The sequence below is a fragment of the Carassius carassius genome, chromosome 41 (genome assembly GCF_963082965.1).
Source record: "Carassius carassius chromosome 41, fCarCar2.1, whole genome shotgun sequence".
NCBI lineage: Eukaryota > Metazoa > Chordata > Actinopteri > Cypriniformes > Cyprinidae > Carassius > Carassius carassius.
Genome location: NC_081795.1, coordinates 10483916 through 10499380, shown reverse-complemented (window position 1 = coordinate 10499380; position 15465 = coordinate 10483916). Strand labels below are relative to the sequence as shown.

Sequence of the window (15465 nt, the reverse complement as noted above, 5' to 3'; positions counted from 1 at the left end):
TATAACTGATCTGTTCTAATGTTCTACATATACAGTCAGTCACAAAATGAAAATTGGGAAAACTGTTTCAAAATCCTACACCAAATTTATTGAGTTCCGTTTTAATTATGGTTTAAATTTAGCAAAATCTATAATATGCTATTTTATGAGTCACCTACTCTGAGGAATATTCACTAGCAAAAAGTGTCAAAACTAGTCCCATACTTTTCCTTTGATTATCACAAAAACAAACAAACAAACAAACAAACAAACAAAAAATTCATCAATTAACCTCCAACTAAACATTTGACTACATGGGTTTATTCCATCTATAACAATGAAACGCACCTGAATAAAACTTTAACCATTTTTGTTCATGTCAAAGTTGTTAATATAGCATCTAAACAAGTGCAGGTCTATAACAGTGTTAAATGCATAGACTGTAGGTTAAATGACATCCACTCTTTTGCTAAATCTCAACAGCCTATGCACAAACAGCAACTCCATCCTTACAGTATCATCAAGTTCTAAACATGGGAATATGATTTAAAACCTGGCTATGCATAGGAGTCTAATAATTGTTTTTTTCTCTATTATATACTCTCCCTCACTCTCTCACTCCACCTCAGAGAGCAGGTTAAAAGGATGCGTCCAACACTGTTAAAACTTACTTTATATACACAAACTCTCTTTTTTTTTAGATGATCCCAACTCTAAAATCCATATGGACCTTGAAGAATGGGATAGTTCTTTTCTTCACTCCTTTGAATTTTCTTCCAGTCCCATACACTTGTCTAATTATTTATATTATGTAGATTTTGTATAAGGTTATAATTGTTAAATATAAGTCTTAATTCCTGACTCAGAGGCAATGCGTTTTGGTCATGACCCTCATGTGCATATTTGAGTCAATGCTTATATTAAATGGATAGCCTATAAAACTACAATGTGGGTCCAAAAGACATAACATAATAAAACAAAGAACATGTCACAACTTTAGGGTCAACTAAAAATCAACTAGGTTCATTTCCAGGCAAAAGCAGTCTTGTCTTTGCACTGAGGTTTGTCCAGAAAAGCACACGCAAGCAGTCATCATCATACTGTAAGTGACGAGGTGGTAAAGGTCCCGAAACTCTTGTGTGTGCCTCTCAACGAACTGGTTCCCCTGTGAGAGAAGGAGGATTCTTTTTGCTACTGGATCCATTCTTTGGGATCAGTACTTCTTTCACAAAGCGATTACAAATAAGGAGGTGAATGCAGCAATTTAGATTTCTTTACATAAACTCAAAACAAGAACAGAACAGAACAGCCAGGCTAAATACAACGAGAACTAACCAAGAACAAAAGAAAACACAAGGCTTAAATACACTGAAACAAACCAATCAGCTAAATGAATAGCAGGTGCAAACACTCAATGAAACCATCAGTAACAGAAACTAATGAACACAGACAAAGGAAACTGATCTAGAAACAATGAAAATTCAAAGTCAAAAACAAAACACAGACACATTTCAAATGGGTTTAGCATCATTCTAGCATGCAGTTATTAAAGAGCACAATGTTTCCATCGTCCAGGAGTCCAGCTGTGCATATGTGATCATACTGATGGCACTTTACTGGTGTACTGAGGCTCTTCCTATAGCTGTCACTTCACTGCTACCAGCCTGATGATGGGCTTCATGGGGATGATAGCTTTCCTTTCCTTCTGGATCAGTAACACGACTACTACGGCCATGATAGTCCCCATAGTGCAGGCTGTGCTGGAACAGCTGAACAAACAGGAGACCGAGTCGTCACAGATTACCTGCGGTGAGGGGCGGCCCCAGGCCCCTGAGGCGGAGTACAAACAGACAGCAAAAGACAGAGAAGGTCAGGCGAAGAATTGATTGTGAGGTCCAGGCAACAAGATTAATTTTAGCAGTGGACTACTGTTCAAAATTTTGGGGTCGGTCAAAACTGTTTTTGAAAGAAATTAGTACTTTTATTCAGCAAGGAAGCATTCAATTGTGGAAGCCAGTTTTCACCACAGAATAAATAAATTACTTTGTTTCTTGCAATTCTGAGAGAGAGAGAAAAAAAAAGTCTGAATTGTGAGATCCAAAAACAGGATTTTTACTTTGCTATTCCGAGTTCATATCTAACAATAATGAGTTTATATGTCGTAATTCTGACTTATTCTATGAATTCAGAGTTTCTATGAATTGTCACAATTATGAAAAAAAAAACAACAACCAAAAAAATTCTTTATATCACAATTTAGATTTTTTTTTCTCACAATTGTGAGTTTATATATCACAATTGAGATTTCATAATTCTTTTCAGAATTGTAAAATTACATCTCGCAATACTGAGTTTATTTCTTGCAATTCCGAAAACTAACAATAGCAGGATTAAAAAAGTATAAAAAAAAACATTAACAGGTATAAATTGCATTATTATTTCAAAGCATAACTGTTTTTTTAAAGTGTGTGTGTTTAAAGGGATAGTTCCCCAAAAAATGGAAATGTGATGTTTATCTGCTTACCCCCATGGCATCCAAGATGTAGTTGACTTGGTTTCTTCAGTAGAACACATGATATTTTGATATAACTGATATTTTAAAAACAAACCATTGCAGTCTATCAGTCTTATAATGGATGTGAATGGGAATTACGACTAAAACGTAAAATAAAACAAACAAACAAAAAACATACACAAACAGAACCAAATTAAACTCTGGAGCTCGGAGTCTAATCAGTTGTGTATGGACTGGCAAATATTACATACATGGTATATATTAATTAATGTGAAAGTGTTGTATGAACACTTAAAATCAGTGACGTGTGTTCAGTTCTCTATAGGGTTCAGTGAAGCTGTTAATGTGATAGTGGGAAATGCCATGTGAGCAGGAGCCGTGCTCAGACCGAGCTCTCTGCCAAACTCCCTATGATTTGTGCAGGTAATACTAAGAAAAAACAAAATTTTTAGTTTTGTATACATAAATCATGATTTTATGCCTGTTCTTTGCAAATAGGTTGCTTATACATCACTTGTGGTGATCTATATCCATCACTAGCTATTTAGCCATTCTAATATTCTTATTGAATTTTTTTTTTTTCAGTGTCTGTTGCATTAGTTTTGGCAATTCTCGTTGTTTCTTCAAAGGATGTAATTTCTTATATCTTCACAAATGACAAGTGAGTGTTCTTCCTTTAGTTAAAACATTTGCTTCATTTTAAAGCCCCAAATTCATAGAATTCATAGCCTCACAAAATAGTCATAAAATAATGTTATTTTCAAAAAACAACATTTTGAGAAAAACAAGACTAATATTGGGGCAATTGTTTTCTTTCCTTCCTCTCACAGAGACATCAGAATGAGGGTTGCCACGGTAATGGTTTTATTCGCTCCTTTCCATCTTCTTGATGCCACAGTGGTAAGTCATTAGCAGAGTTGTGTTAGAGCACTCACAGCACTCATTAGTGTTAATAACAAAACTGACAACACCAACACATCGATCAGGAAAGTGGAGCTCAAAGCTTGATCATATTGGATATTAACATCTGAAACTACACTGCAAAGGGTCATGTGGGGAGAACATGTTACTTATTATTTCTTCCTTCAATCCAATCAGGCAGCAGGTGGCAGTATAGTGAAAGGTCTGGGGAAGTAGAAGATTGGGGCTATCTGACCGTGTAGGATATTATGCTGTTGGGTTTCCTAACGGAATATTCCTGATGTTTGCTGCGAAATGGGGACTTTTTGGTGAGGCATATATGTAATATAATAAATTAAAAAATATATATTTTCTATCTGTTACATCTTATATATTATTATTTCTATTATTGTAAAATAGAATTTATTATTGTTTATAATTATTATTATTAATAATATTCATTATTAATTTATTCCTAATGGAATATTCCTGATGTTTTCTGCAAAATGGGGGATTTTTGGTTAGGCATATATGTAATATATGAAAAATATATATTTTCTATCAGTTACATCTTATATAAATTATATTTATTATTGTAAAATACAATGTGTCATTGTTTATTATTAATTAGTATTGTGTATAAATAATTCATAACTTATTTTAATCTTAATATAAAAAAATTGTGTGTATATAATAATAACAATAATAATACACTAAATAATAATAAGTTATTAGTTTATTTAATATTTATAATTATTTAAATTATAAGTATACATTAAAATGACATGTAACAGAAAAAAACATAACCAATAATAAGTCAATTATATTTAATAATATTTATAATTTATATTAAAATATGAATATACATCAAACATTTTAATAATTATATTTAATACTAATATGTAATTCTAAAAAAAAAAATTCTGTTTCACTCTGTCTTGCCATTCCTCTAATCACCTCAAGGTCTGTGGACTGGCTGTTAATTTCCATCTTCCTTCAGTCAGTGTTCCTCTCTGTCATTTTTTTTCAAACTGAACTGGACGAAAGCAAAGAGGGGAGGAATATAGGATTTCCTTTCATTAAAAGTTGATTTAGTCCTTCTCCAGTGCACTTAAATGTGAAACATTTCACTGATCTAATGAACTTTTCACTTTCCAGGCACAGATGAGGGCTGGTGTGCTGCCGAGAAGGACAAATGATGGTAATATGTTTGTTGTGACACTAACAACTCAAAAAGTAAGTTTGAGGGCTGTGATGCGAATAATGCTTCAGATATGGATGGATATATATATATATATATATATATATTAATCTGCCATTTACTGTTTAAAAAAAAAACCTTTACAATCCCAAATCCTGCTATAAATCTGCAATAAAGCTGTTTCAGCATATAAGGCTATACTTTCATTCCCACATGCTCTCACATGTCATGAATTTATATTGAAAAGAGCAAATGTGTTGCAGCAAACACAAATGACAAACATGAATACCAAAACCTCTTGAAATGAATGCTGTTTCAATGGACTATTAGTTGAAATGCACAATAATCAAAAAAGTAGATAGACACACATTGTCACTGAAGTCACTATGAAATAAAAATTCACTATTCTTATATTTCTTTTTAATAATTCAAAGTTTATTATAAATGATTTATCAGTGAACATATATATACAGTATGTGTGCTCATAATCTTAATCCAAATGTGCAACCTGTCATTGAGATCTCAGCAATTAGCAAACAATAATTACGTATCTAATAAATTCCCAATGGGCAAAATCAAGTCACACCCAAAAAAAAACAAAAAAAAAACTATTTTTTGGATTTTTATATTATATTTTCAAAAAGCAGTTTTACTCAGACATCATTGCAATATGGAAGAAAAGACTATTACAACTTCCATTTCATGCCGACTGAAACCATGCCACAGCACATCACATACACGACCTTGGATTTCAAACTGGACAAACACACTATGATCAGGGGATGTACATTGCATCATTCCAATTTCATTACATTTTTATTTTATTTTATTCTATTCATCCTTAAGTGACCTGGCTCTGACTATAGCTGCTATAGAAAAAATAACCCCAGATACTCTGAATAAAATGGGATAGTAGTTTATTGACCCAGGGATTTCACTTGTGATAAGCTGCTTTAAATCCACTATGTGCAATCTTTGCAGCGGTTTAAAAGTAGGAACTACATCTAATTATAGATTATATTTTTACAACAAACAGTGCTTAAAATGACTGTAAAATGACTGTCCTCCACAGGGCATGTGTGTGTTTATATGTCTTGTTCAATTTAAATTATGTCATTGACTTCGTTATTTCCAATGAGACAACCCCCATTAATAACACTCTTTGCTCCCTGCAGCTGAATTATCTTTCCACACATGAAACTCATCTGAAAACAGCCCAGATCACAGTCCCAGTCACATCAGACGGTTTAATCTGCTAAATTCCTTTGGTTAGTTAATCCTAATGGTCTATAGGAGCCTTGTTAGACATGTCAGCATGTATGTGAATATATTTATGTATTAGTCATATGAAGTCTTATAGGGTTAAAACGTAGGTAAAAAAAATGTAGTAATCTCACAAAAGGTTGCACTATGTATACACCAGACGCAAACCACATGATGTGACAAAAGTAAATAGAAGATAATATAATCAGTGATTCGCTCTACACTAGATTTGCCGTAACGGCGAGTATAAACAGATAACCTTTTTTGTTTCTGATGTACAATATGTCACATGATTGCTCTACTTCCAACAGTACATATGGATGAGCATGCTTCTAATGTAGACTTTAGAGACCGTGTTCTTTGTGTTTTTGTGTTTAAAAACGTGAGATCCAAGGCAGTGTAAAGGGCTGTTCACACAGAATGCGGTTTTGTATTCCACTGCACTGTGTTGTCATTGATTTTCCTATGTCAACGTGTTTGACTGTTGTGCTTGCATCTCATGTATTTTACAGCATCTCAGGCAAGACACAGTTTTCTGAAAATGTGGCACTCAAGTAAATGGCCATGTTTTTAGAAAGGCATGTTGAAACATCCCCATCTATCGCATATTTTACATCAATCGAATAACAACAGAGTGGAATTAAAAAATGCGTTGTGTGTGAACAGCCCCTTCTTGTGCCTTTTGCAGTATCTCACACATTACACGATGTTCTAAAAAGACAGCAACCTTTTTTTCTTCATTCCACTGCCCTGCAACTGGCATTTCCAGTGCAAAAACGCTTTCTGTGTGAACAGCCCCTCAAGTTTCAACTATTCCACCATGTTTAATAATACAGATTTTTCAATATATGACAGTGGCTCTATAGAACATCTTTTTGACAGTATTTCTCCAGCTGCCGCCTGACTAGAAATGTCAACTGAAGAGATTATATGACTGTGCCAGTGGAGAACAGACCTTTTTGATGCTAAGCTGTTTGATTTTCTTACTACTTGGTCTAATGCTGTGGACAGTGCAAGTGCACACAGAATAAAAATATGATCCTCTGTCTAGGTCACAATATACAGCCTCAGACCAATGTTAAAATGCTTCTATATTTCTAATTCAATACAGTTTCTTCATTACCTCTCATTTGCACAGCATAGAGATAGAAAACATTCACAGTAAATCTATCTGAGGTCCAGGTTTCAAATGATGCTCACTGACTAAATGGGAGTAGCTGTGGTAAAGTTTGAGTCCAGACTAGAATTTGTACCAGCACCATAAGACACTTCAGGTAAAGGCACAGTGAGATGCACAGCTATCCCTGCAGCTAGGATGAGAAGAGCTGCGAGGCTGGTCAGACCCCTCCTGAGGATCAGCTGAGCGGTAGATAGCAGAACTGCAGGCTTTTCCTCCACTTGAGTCACGTTTGGCCCCTCGTGTACCACAGTACAGTTGAGTCCCTCATCCTGATCGTGAGAGCCCACAACCACATATCCATTCCCATTCTAAAACAGTAAGACACAATTTAACCAGATTACTATAAGAGATTTTACTGTGCAACACTTCTTTAAGAGGGCATCTTATAGTTCATGTGTATGACTTGTGTATGGACCTTTATGACTTTGTTTTGCTAAACACAAGATTTTTGAAAAAAAAAAAATCTCTGTGTGTGTATGTGTGTGCATTCTTTATAATATCTTAATTTGCATTTTTACAGAAGAGATTAAGTCATAGTTTGTTATCATAGGAACAACATGCCATTTTTATTTTCAGTGAACCAAAGTGTATGTATGAATGTATAAATGAGCAAACATCATTAAATGAATTGATTTTTTTAGCATGTTATTTATGCAAATAAGTGTAGTAAATGAATGCATTAAACTAGTAGTTCTGGTTTATTATATAAAATGAAAACTACAAAGAAAGAAATATACCTCTGCATTCAGGACCACCTGGTAGAAGCTGTTGCGATGGCTCGGGGTAATTGCTCCATTTGCACTCTTTGCAGTACGCTCAATTGCCTTTCAGAGATAAAGAACCACGTTTAGTCATCAATTCATCATATGATCATGAGCAATATAATTAGAAAAAAAGCTGCTGTTTTAATAGACCTGATATGCCTACCTCTTCTGTCATTTTCTTCCAGTTTAATTTGAAAATAGCCACAATGAAAAAAATCGCTAGCAAAAAGACCGCAATGAGGAGGCCCAGCCAGAAGCCTGAAAGAGTGGACAATAAATAATTGTATATATCAAAAGGTTCCCTGATTATTTATGTAACTGAACAGCAGTAAATGTGGTAAGAGTCAATATGATGCATTCAGACAAACCAGCAACTTGTAACTTGGCTGTGAACATTAGAACAATGCTCGATGGGAGGCCAATGCAGTAGTAGCCAAAGAGGTTAGCAATAGCGGCTATCTTCTGCTGCCCTGTGCCAAGCAGAATGCCCATGCCAACACCCTGAAAGAGAGAAAAAGGAATATTCATTTTAATAATTACACACAGCTACATTTTAGTTCAGTTATTTCAGTCATTTTTGTTTAGTTTAACTTGAAGTACTAAAATAACCAAAAATGCAAAAAAAATATACAGAAATAAAATTTAACAAGAAAACATATATAAATAAATTCTAATTTAAAATATATAAAATAATAATTAAAAAAATTTTTTTTAAAAATTATATATATATATATATATATATATATATATATATATATATATATATATATATATTATATACCATTAACTGTAATACTATATTGATGATACTAAAATAATACTGCAACAAAGTCATCATAAGTTGGGCTTCATTAGCTCAAAGCATGCTGATAAGTTTCTGTAAACTGGCTCTATACTGAGCGTTACAATTTCTGCCATTTATTTTAATACGGGTGGTCAATCTAGTCCCCCTATATACTGTCACTGGTAAAAATCTTAAATGTGAGAAATAAAAGTCGTGTAGAACTCACCAATATTCCATTAAAGAACTGAAGAGGGCAGTAGATGTTCAGTAGCTGAGACACAAGTTCTGCTATAGCCCTTAATAAGACAAACATCACAAAGTGAAAAACCGAGCAGCTGTTGTTGACATTGTTTCTTTTAAATCTTAATTGTTAATGTAAAGACTGGAGTGTTTACAGATTTGTTAAGTATTCTTATGCCAACAAACATTTTGTTTTATGCGCTGGAAATAATGAGATAAGTGGCTTACTCATCGGAAGTGAATATGTAGCCAATGACTGTTTTTGTCGAGCCCAGGATAAAACCTTGAAAGATTGCTATAACAGCTGGGGAACAAAATCAACGTGTATTCATGACATCAATCGGTGCTGCATATGACTGTCTAAGTGTTATGACAAGCTTGGGAATGATTGATATCAAATATTTTTACCTGCACTGATGAGAGACACCTTGCTGGTGAGGATTGCAGCAGCTGTTTCCCCAGCGCCGAGTGCATTTCCCACACGAACACACGCTGCACCTTGCAATCCTAACGGGATCTGACATATATCAAAAGGAGGTGAACATAAGCTGCAGCATCATGAAAAGGATAAAGTAATTTTTATGATAGTGTGAATATTCTTAGACCATCCAAACAAACCATGTAGTTGATGTACGCCAGCATTATAACCACATGTTGAGCAGCCAGGTCCACCTCACTCAGCATTCCTGACGGGAAGAAGTCATTCATGAGGGAATGATTCAATACAAAAAAATAAAAAAACAATAATAAGAAAAACTGTACTGTACTGTGAATGTGCCAGTGTTATTTTAGCATCATCTACATACTATAATAATTTGCATTAATATTTAAAATATAGTTTTAATAATGTTTATAATTTTGTTGTGTTTTTGTCATTTTTTTTTTCAGAGGCCCATGGGCACAATGTTTTGTAAGGGCCCCCACCCCACAAAATTAAGGTCTTAAATTATATGCTACTATTTGTTCGAAACACCTCTAGCTTATACAGGATTTACAATGACAGGCTACAGTCTATGATCATTACCTGAAAGACAATATCAACACCTGCAGATATTCTCCATCATACAGTATTTACACCACATGATTGCAACAATGCTTTCCTGGACCAGCATTATTTTTGTGAAATATTTCCTATTATATATATATATATATATATACGCTTATATATGCTTAACGCCCTACGATACTGAGCTTGTGGCATAACTTGCATCTTTAGTAATGTCGTCTATGTCAACCAGACATTGGTGGGTGGAGCTAGTGTAAATATCCTCTGCCGACAAGGTGGGCTATTTGCACTTAGTTTATCATCGAATGTACCTGCCAGGAAGCCTCCAACTTCATAGATCCACCATTCAAAACAGGTCATCAGTGTGCTGGGAATGGCCAGCTTCATGTAGGAACCCCAATCCTGGAAGGCTTCTGAAGACCACCCTTTTGGAGCAAAAGGAAAACAGTAAGAAATGAGCCACAGAGCAACTAAGTCTCAATGTGTTTTGCCTTCACAACCCAACCAATATTCACAGGGACTTGCATTCAGAAGTAAATAAGCCAATGTAGCAAATAACGGTATAATAACCTGTCAGTTGTACAAAAGGTTACGTTTTTAAAATTGTGTAGGTTGTCCAATAACAAGCTCAGTTTTCAGCAAGTAGCGTCAAGCAAGCTGAATGAACAAACACGCTCATTTTAGTGAGAAGCGTTAGTCTGATTCATTTTCAGTTTAATTGTCTTGGAAAGTTTCATTCAATTTAGTTAATGGGTTCGTCCTAATGGTTTTCTACGCCATGTCTAAGAATATATATACACAAGAAAATCAGAATTATTCCAGTGAATTGACTCCTACACTGCTGCATACAGCAGTGAAAAGTCTGATTCAATTTAGTGAATCGAGTCATTCCAAATGATGCTGTCTGTCATAGTTCGAAATTATTGTAGTGAATTGGTTCACCCTAAACTGCATTCAAAGCATTATTTGCATTATATAGCTTGACTAGGTAGTTTAATATGGTAGTCAAGGAATTAGTTTCAAAGTAACTTCCCCAACACTGATAGAAACTCACCTCCCCAAGTTTTCTCATAGAGCCTCTGCCAGCGAATGAAACAAAACAGGGCAAAACAATTAAAAACCTGAGCAAAGGTGTTTGCAGCAGCAGACCCACTAAAATGAACAGAAAAAAGGCAAAAATATTGAAAACCAAACACATTTGAAAAACATATGGAAACCATATACAATATAGCAAACTCACTAGACTCCATAATCCCACCAGTACAGGAGAAAGTAGTTCACTATCACATTGGCAACATTGGAAACTGCAGATGCATACATCTGAGGCTTGATCACTCCCTACAGAGAGTACATGTGAATTACTACATCAACATACAAGAACTGAACGCAGCTATTAAGTTGTTCTTTTACTTAAAAGATCATTTTATCTACCTGGTTCTGAAGATATGACAGTTGCAGCTGATAGAGAAACATGGCCTGTCATATAGACAAGTGACAGGATGAGGATAAACAGAAATGCATACAAAGAATTATTTGATTTGAATTCATCTAGGCTGGAAGTGCAATCCATAATCATCCATTAGTGGACCTTACCGGAATTGCTGGCAAATATGCAACCACATAGAGCTGTGCAATCCTGAGAGAGAGAAAGTGTCAGTCAGTCACCACAGACTTCTAGTGCTTCATTGTTCAGTTTAAGCATTCAACAGCCAATATCAATACAAATACATACATTCAATCAGTGTGTGTTAATAATAAGTGAGACGGTCACCTGGCCACTTCAGGGTCCTGCCCCAGATAGAGAAGCAGAGGCTGGGTGTTCAGAAGCAAAGCCCAGCAGGGCAAACTGAAGAGCGCCAGAATTAGGATGCCTCTTTGCAGGATGACACCTACACGGAGAAGGTTCTTACTCCCGAATGTCTGAGAGCAAGATTCAAGACTTGCATGAGCTATTAGTTTCTTTACTATACACTCTCAGAAAACAAGGTTAAAAAACCGTCACTGGGACAGTAACTTTTTAAAAGGTACTAACGTACACTTTGGGAACTAAAGACACATTTTAAAAGTACGTATATGTGCCTTCGAGGTACTATTATATACCATTGTGGGATAAATAAGGTACAAAAATTTACCTTTTAGCTTTTTTACCTTTGCTCCAATTAAAGGTTTTTTTTTTTTTTTGGAGGGAATCAACCTAAAAATGTGTCTTGACTATAAATGATATATCAGAATCTTGTTTTTATCAGTTACTTTAATTGATCTATAATGGAAATAACACATAAAACCCGTTAAGGCTATTTATGTAAATTTCTTGGCCTAATGTTATACAGCATTTCATTAATATGAGATGCAAGATGTCAGAAAATATGTAAGGTTAGATGCCATATTGAATTTCACACAGAACAAGGCTGTGAGGGATAAACTAATGGCAAGTACTATATAAAACTGACAGATAAACTTTCCAAACTGATTTATAGAGTTTTTGTCACCTGAATGATTTTTATTTTATCAGATGAACAATCGTAGAACTGTACAATCCATTAAACGCACTGTATATCAGTCCCTCACAGCCTCATTTTCATTACTGTCAAAAATTGTTGTGTGATTCACGGTAGGCCTTTCATTGTTTAATTCATTTCTGGCTTTTGGTTTATTATTTTATTAGGCAGTTGGAGTGCTATTTGTATATAAAACACACCTGTGATACCAAAGTGTCGCAGGCCAAAGCAAGTCCCAACCCTGTCGCTGCAGCTGTTACATTTATTGTCTGAAAAACAAATGGAGCAGATTTTGTGTTGCTTAATGCTCTATAGCTATATTGCAAACCATAATAATGTGGTACATAACACATATTGGGCAACAGAAGTTTTGAATAAAAACAGACTTACAGCTGAGGCCATTGCATAGCCTGCTAACACAGTGTTCCCCATGCGGCCACAGAACATTGTCACCACAAAGAAAAGGAGGAAATTCAGGAACCGGCACACAAGCTAAGAATACAAACAAAGAAATATTTAGCACAAAATGAAGATGAAAGTACTAGGCTCACATGGATTACAGCTCTGAAAGTACACAGGCACATGGATGAAAAACAAAGCACCTCTATAAAGATGCATGAGAGAATGTTGTTTGTAACAAATTTCTTTAATTGATCTATTTTGGAAATTTTCCATAAAAACTGTTAATATGATTTCTAAGCCATTTACTCTATGACATATTTTTATGCAGTATTCAAAATGTAAGACATCATACATTGTTATGGCTGCATTTAGCAATCAAGAATCAACTCATCCAGGATTAATTTGAATTCAAATGGACATGCATGAAGACATAATACAAACTGTTCCCAAAACAGATCATGGTCTATTCAGTAATGCAGCTGCATTTCTCTGCCAGCTCTCTACTATTCATACAGAACAAGCATAGCACATTTTCATGATGTGTATGTGACAGACTCCTCACCAGGGGTCCAGTCATGCGCAGGATGTGGTATAGCTCTTCTCTATGCACCAGAGGGATGCAACGCCTCACGAAACCACAGCAAAACAGCTTGGCACTGGGCTCCATTGATAGGGCATCAGTTCTGGGACTCGAGACATCCATGATCTTCTCAACTGTAATCCTTGAAGACACTGCAAGAGGCCTGGTTTTGCTTCATAGAACGTAAGGGGCCCTTCTACAGCTGTTCATTCTTCAGGTCCACATTCAGCACCTTTGAAGGCTTACCGATTAAATGAGGTAAAGACAATGAGAAGCTTTGATTTAATCCACAGGATGGGAGGAGGATGTTTGCAGTCCTGGAAAAGAGATGCATTGTGTGACGATAGATTGTTTCACAAGATCAATCAATCCCTTTTAGAATCCAAGTTGATTAACAACTGTGTTAACATATATATATATATATATATATATATACACATATAAAAGTAATATGCACAATTTAATACAGGCAGAATTACCAGTACTAAATTAATTATTTATCCACCACAATAACAACTTTAAAAAAGCTTTACATATTATTTATTGTTACTTAACTTAATGACTTATTGTATCACAGCTTGGTGGAACATTTACTATAGTGTACTCTGAAGTATATGAAAACTACTTGACATGCTCAAATAAATAAAGTATTATTTCAGCTTCAAACATTTTTTTAATGAAAGTACTGTACAGTATATCTCCAGTACTAAAAATTACTATTAAAATTATTTAAAAAGACATTTTTAATCGTATTCAGCTATTGGATGCATTGAATTAGTTAAAGGTGATAGTAAAGACTTTTACATTGTTACAAAAATATATATTTCAAATAAATGCTGATCTTTTGATCTTTCTTGTCAACAAAGAATGCTGAAAACAATGTATCACAGCCTCTGAAAAAAAACATTTTAAGCAGTTCTCACTGAGTTAAATTAGGCATATTAAGCAATAATAAAACTGTTTTCAACATTGATAATTATAAGCAATGTTTATTGAGCACCAAATCAGTATATTGGAATGATTTCTGAGGGATCATGTGACACTGAAGACTGGAGTAATGACTGCTAAATTCACTTTTGACATCACATGAATACATTTCATTATAAAATATATTAAAAGTGAAAACAGTAACTTTAAACTATAATCATTTTTCACAATATTACGGGTTTCAATTGTAGACAGTGTAAAAGCTTAATATACTAAAAGCTTATGCTACTAAATAATCAAGTTCTCAGGTTTTTGATACTCCACATGACCTTTGGCCTTTTCTCTTGCAATGTCCTTCAGATTACAATGACACATATATATTTTTTTTTTGCGTGTGCATGCCATTCACATTAACGTTATCTCTCTTTTCCTCTTTTTCACATCCCCCTCCATGAACCCATGTGAAATTATTCATCCAGCTGCTCTTTCCATTCTCAAGCTAGACCCACAAATATAACTTTAACATTTCAAAAGCCAAGATTTGTTTATCATTACAACTTGCTTTCAGTTGTCTTTTGCTGGTAATGTCACTGTAATTGTAGATCTATTTTGGTTTGTTTCTTCATACAGTACATCTCACAGTCACAAACATTTACAAACAAATCAGTGAATCATCAATCAGGTTCCTGGAAACAATTTTACGAGTGACTAATATCTGTTGTACATTAGACGCATGATGTGTTGGATCATCATATACAGTAGACTGATTTCATACAAAGGATTACTTTTTTTAAGGAGAGAAGTAAACATTAACATGTCTTCCCTTCCTCCTCAGTGAAAGATCTGGCAAGATTTCAAGAAAAAGACTAAGGAAAACAAAAGAAGAAGAGAGAAAAAGCTAAATTATGTTGTAACAGCTACTCCGAGTTTCTACAAAGCTGGACTCATGAATTTGAATATTGCAAATGTGTGTTGAGTGACAAATTTCAAAGTAGTTTTATTTAATTTTTTTTCTATCATTTGCCAAATAAATATTGTGCATACACCAACCTGTCTCCTTTTATTTCTTTTTCAATTATGTTTAAAATATTAAGGATTTGTGCTAAGGATTAATGAACATAGGAACATCTGTTTTAGCATTTTCATTTACCTTTTTTTTATTATTTAAAATCAAAACAAATCAAATCAGGAATGCCTGATTATATAAAATATGATTTAAAGACTGC

The 15465-nt window shown here is 34.4% G+C and overlaps 1 protein-coding gene across 1 annotated transcript; it reads right to left on the bottom strand.

Moving 5' to 3' along the window:
• Positions 1-5236: 5236 nt before the first annotated feature.
• Positions 5237-13649, bottom strand: LOC132123615 (multidrug and toxin extrusion protein 1-like). Its single transcript, XM_059534378.1, has 17 exons — positions 13295-13649; positions 12721-12822; positions 12531-12599; positions 11604-11752; positions 11426-11468; positions 11264-11308; positions 11073-11170; positions 10887-10984; positions 10144-10257; positions 9445-9512; positions 9235-9343; positions 9055-9130; positions 8813-8882; positions 8171-8303; positions 7966-8060; positions 7776-7862; positions 5237-7346 (listed from the first exon to the last, which is right to left on the bottom strand). Exons 1-17 carry the CDS (start codon positions 13433-13435, stop codon positions 7062-7064), a joined length of 1782 nt encoding a protein of 593 aa, XP_059390361.1. The 5' UTR covers positions 13436-13649; the 3' UTR covers positions 5237-7061.
• Between the last annotated feature and the right edge of the window lie 1816 nt (positions 13650-15465).